This window comes from Capsicum annuum, unplaced genomic scaffold (genome assembly GCF_002878395.1).
Source record: "Capsicum annuum cultivar UCD-10X-F1 unplaced genomic scaffold, UCD10Xv1.1 ctg78177, whole genome shotgun sequence".
Lineage (NCBI taxonomy): Eukaryota > Viridiplantae > Streptophyta > Magnoliopsida > Solanales > Solanaceae > Capsicum > Capsicum annuum.
The window spans coordinates 1-3,861 of NW_025888643.1; the positions used below are offsets into that span (position 1 = coordinate 1).

Consider the following 3,861-nt stretch of genomic DNA (forward strand, 5'->3'; position numbering starts at 1 on the left):
TCATAATTAGCTTTCAGTATGAATCATTGTGTCATTTAAAGTGGATTTCCTACAGAATGAGCATACATATTAAAAGGGAGTAGTATTTAGTACCGAGTGGGGTGTGTGGATTTAGCGCATCCTACTTTCCTAGAACTACGAGCCAACGTAGATACAGTTAGATCCATTTCTATATGGATGACAGTTACAAATGTGATCTCTTAGCTTAAGTTATACTCCCTGGAAAGAGTATGACATCTCTCTCTAAGGTGAGATTTTTTCCTTAGGGGAACTAGACGTTGAACACTATGATAGCTCACATAGTGTATGTCGGTTAGAAGAACCTCCCTACATCTTGAAAACCTTACAGATAAGCTTTTAAAAGAAACTTCCTATAGCCTAAGTCCTAAAACAGAATAACAGTTCAGCTTTTAGAATTAAATGTGATAGCTTGCCAGATTTACACAGTATGCTTTGTTGTTTATGATTAATGATTTTTCGCTTTCAGTTATTCAAGCCAATATGAGTCATTACATTTATCATGCATTCTTTATGAATTTTGATAAACATTGATATATTATTTTACTTATGCATTCACCCCCACATGCTCAGTACATCCTCAAAGTACTTATCCACATATATATCTATATGTTACATTGTTTAATAATGTAGGTTCAGGTGCTCAGTCTCAGCACCGCGAGTGATTTCGGACATCTCTATCTACATCTCGATAGTTGTCAGGGAAAAGATTCTACAAGGTGTTGTCAAAACTTTTCATGTATCAACTAAAGACCAACTTGCTGATCTGCTGACCAAGAACCTTGTCAAGCAACCTCATGACTACCTATTATCCAAGTTGTTGTTGAAAGATATAGTTTCACCATCAGCTTGAGGTGGGGTGTTGAAGCTAGTTGAACAAATGTCAGTTAGAGTTCCTATTGTTAGTTAGAGTTTAGTGAAGGTTGGTAAGACAGCTGGATTACAGCTAATTTAATTGTTACTTACTGAATCGACTGTTAGTTAGATTAGAATGAGTTGAGGTTAGTCGACTAGCTCTAGTCTAGAACCTTCTGTGTGTGTGTGTGTGTGTATATATATATATATATATTCAGATGTAGCAACTGTTTGATTGAGGAACTAATGACAATATCAAACAATGTGTCCCCTTCCTTCCTCTCTCAAAATATCTTCTTTTTCTCTCTGTGTTTCTGAGCTATCTTAGCTCACTTTCACAAGTTATCAACTTCCAACACGTTCAGACCTCGCTAACTGAAGCATAGACAATATAATATGGAGTCTCAACTGTAAAAATAACTGGGATAGGTCAAACTCCGATACCATATAGAGAAATTGATCTTTGAATAACTTATCCCAAAAGCTAGCTCATGAAGAAATAATAGTCCAACATCGTCTAAGAAAATGAATTACCCATCTCATATCCAACGTAGACTCTTCTCTATAGTTTTCTTTTTATAAGTGGCCTGGGAGCAGGGGAGATAATATTAGGGAAAATTTCAAAAATAACAACTCTGTAGCCTTAATTATAACGTTTATAGCAACAGTTTCATAATTACGAAAAATAGCAAATTGTATTTGTATTTAAGTAAAATGTTGCTATATAAATACATATACAAATATATATGTATTACTCATAAATACATATGCACAATTGAAAAATACATATTCTTCTATTACTATGAAGTGGGTAAAATATTGCTACTTTTGCTATAAGTTGTAATTTTGAAAAAGTGTTGCTATTTATTGTAATTATAGTCTTAAGGATGCTAGTTTCTGTAATTTTTTCATAATATTATTGGATAGTTATATATGTATCAAATAATTTATGAATAGAATTTAAACTGACGAAACTTTTTTGACAATCCGTTCAGAAAACGGAAGCTACATACATAATTACGTTCTCGTTCTTCGCCATGAGTTACATGTAGTACGTAACAGACAAACTATATTGCTACTACAACTTTATTTTTCTCCCATTATTACAAGAGAACACACCCTTAATTAATTCCATGAATAATGCTCAACAAATAGATAATAATGAATTCAAGGCCGATAGCACTTAAGTTCTACAATATTTGATATAATTAAACAACACGTACTCATGCATCATGATCATATTGATAACTTTTACTTGAGAAGGAATCTCTTCATCCAAAGAGCAGAACGTTTCGGGTATCTTTTTAGGTTATTCTTGTAATCTATGAAATTGATGCCAAATCTCTGCGTGTATCCTGAACCCCATTCAAAATTGTCGAAAAATGACCATGCAAAAAACGCCTTAACATTTACTCCCTCCCTGAAAATTAAATAAAAACAAATATTAATTATCGTATATATACATACATACATATATGTGTGTGTGCGCGGGGGTACATAATACTAGAAAAAAGTACTAACCTAAAAGACCTATGAAGAGCCGTAATATGGCGTTTGTAGAAATCAACTCTCTGAACATCATTGGTACCTCTTGCAACATCATCAATATTGGACTCACCCATTCCTGATAACCAATTTCAATTTGGTAAGTAAGGTATAATTCAGAGACACTAATTAGGCTCACTAAATAAACATAATTAATCAAATATATATTGATGAAGTAATTCACTTACCACACTCTGTGACGTAAACAGGTGGATTGTTGTAATATTTCTTCATGTAAACTAGAATCTTATAAAGTCCCTTTGGAGCAACATAGAAAATACTGACACCAGTCTGCATGCAAATGTTATAAATTATCTATACTGCGAACGAGGAAAATTAGTGTCGAGAGAATATTTTTTTCCTTCAAAAGAGTCAACCTAGTTATTTTTCCAAATTACCTCTAGTTTAAATTAACATTTGTAATTACTAAAACTTGTCAAGTATTTAACAAGGAGTATTACTTGTAACAAAATTCAAAAATACACCATTAGCTGAGATTAATCAAAGAGATCAAATGAAATAAAAAAAATTGATGAGATGGTGTACGGTGGTGTCAATTGAGTGAGATATATACTTACCGGATCACCAATAAACTTTCCGTTTCGCGAAACTACAAAAACATAAAATAATTTTTTGTAAATACATTTTGAAATAATGCATGGTCACCAGATCAATTGTGCAATTAGACGAAAAATACAATTATCATATCATTAAGCGGGCATATTACCAAAAATAAAAAAATAAAAAATTAAGCCGGCCCATGCTCCACTTATATCAATGAAAATCTCCCACATGAATTCAATAATCACTATTCCCTCCCTCTTTCTTAATCCCCTCAACAATTTTCAAGAAAAGGAAAAAATATGGGTGACAAAAGTAGCTCACGAAAATATGAATTATCTAACTTGTCTAAATTGGCTCATGAAAAAATGACAGGTTTAGTTTTAGCTCATCAAAAAAATGAGGCTGATATATAGTCCAAATTGACTGATAAGAAATCTTATCAAAATATTTTTAAGAAAACTTTTTTTTTAATTTATTTAACATGTTATATATAGTCTCAATACAGAAAAATATAATTCTATTAGATAATAAAAAGGTCAAAGTCATCGATAGGCACTCAAACTTGTTGTCAAAATTTACTTAGACACCTAAACTAAGGCTTGTTCCTATCAGGCCCCTAAGCCCCTCGAATTTTGTTTCAATTAGGCATTTTTACCTAATCAGCAACAAGCATAGTGTGTGAGTGATACACTCACCTAACGTGGCAAAAATGGCCAATAGTAAAAAAACACGTGGCAACGAATTTTTTAAAAAAAAATTGTAAGTTAAAAATCCAATTAAATAATGACACTTGTCATGTGGTTCCAAAAATTATGAAAAAGAGAATTATTTCAGATTTAAAAAAAAAATAACCCTCCCCACCCCATGCCCACGCCCCAC

At 32.3% G+C, this 3,861-nt stretch overlaps 1 protein-coding gene across 1 annotated transcript; it reads right to left on the minus strand.

Moving 5' to 3' along the window:
- Positions 1 to 1,832: 1,832 nt before the first annotated feature.
- Positions 1,833 to 3,028, minus strand: LOC124894898 (beta-glucosidase 12-like; the record flags this gene model as incomplete). Its single annotated transcript, XM_047405395.1, is given in 4 exon segments — positions 1,833 to 2,293; positions 2,395 to 2,497; positions 2,607 to 2,709; positions 2,997 to 3,028. Coding segments are annotated over 4 exon segments (407 nt in total), but the record flags the coding sequence as incomplete, so codon positions are not given.
- Between the last annotated feature and the right edge of the window lie 833 nt (positions 3,029 to 3,861).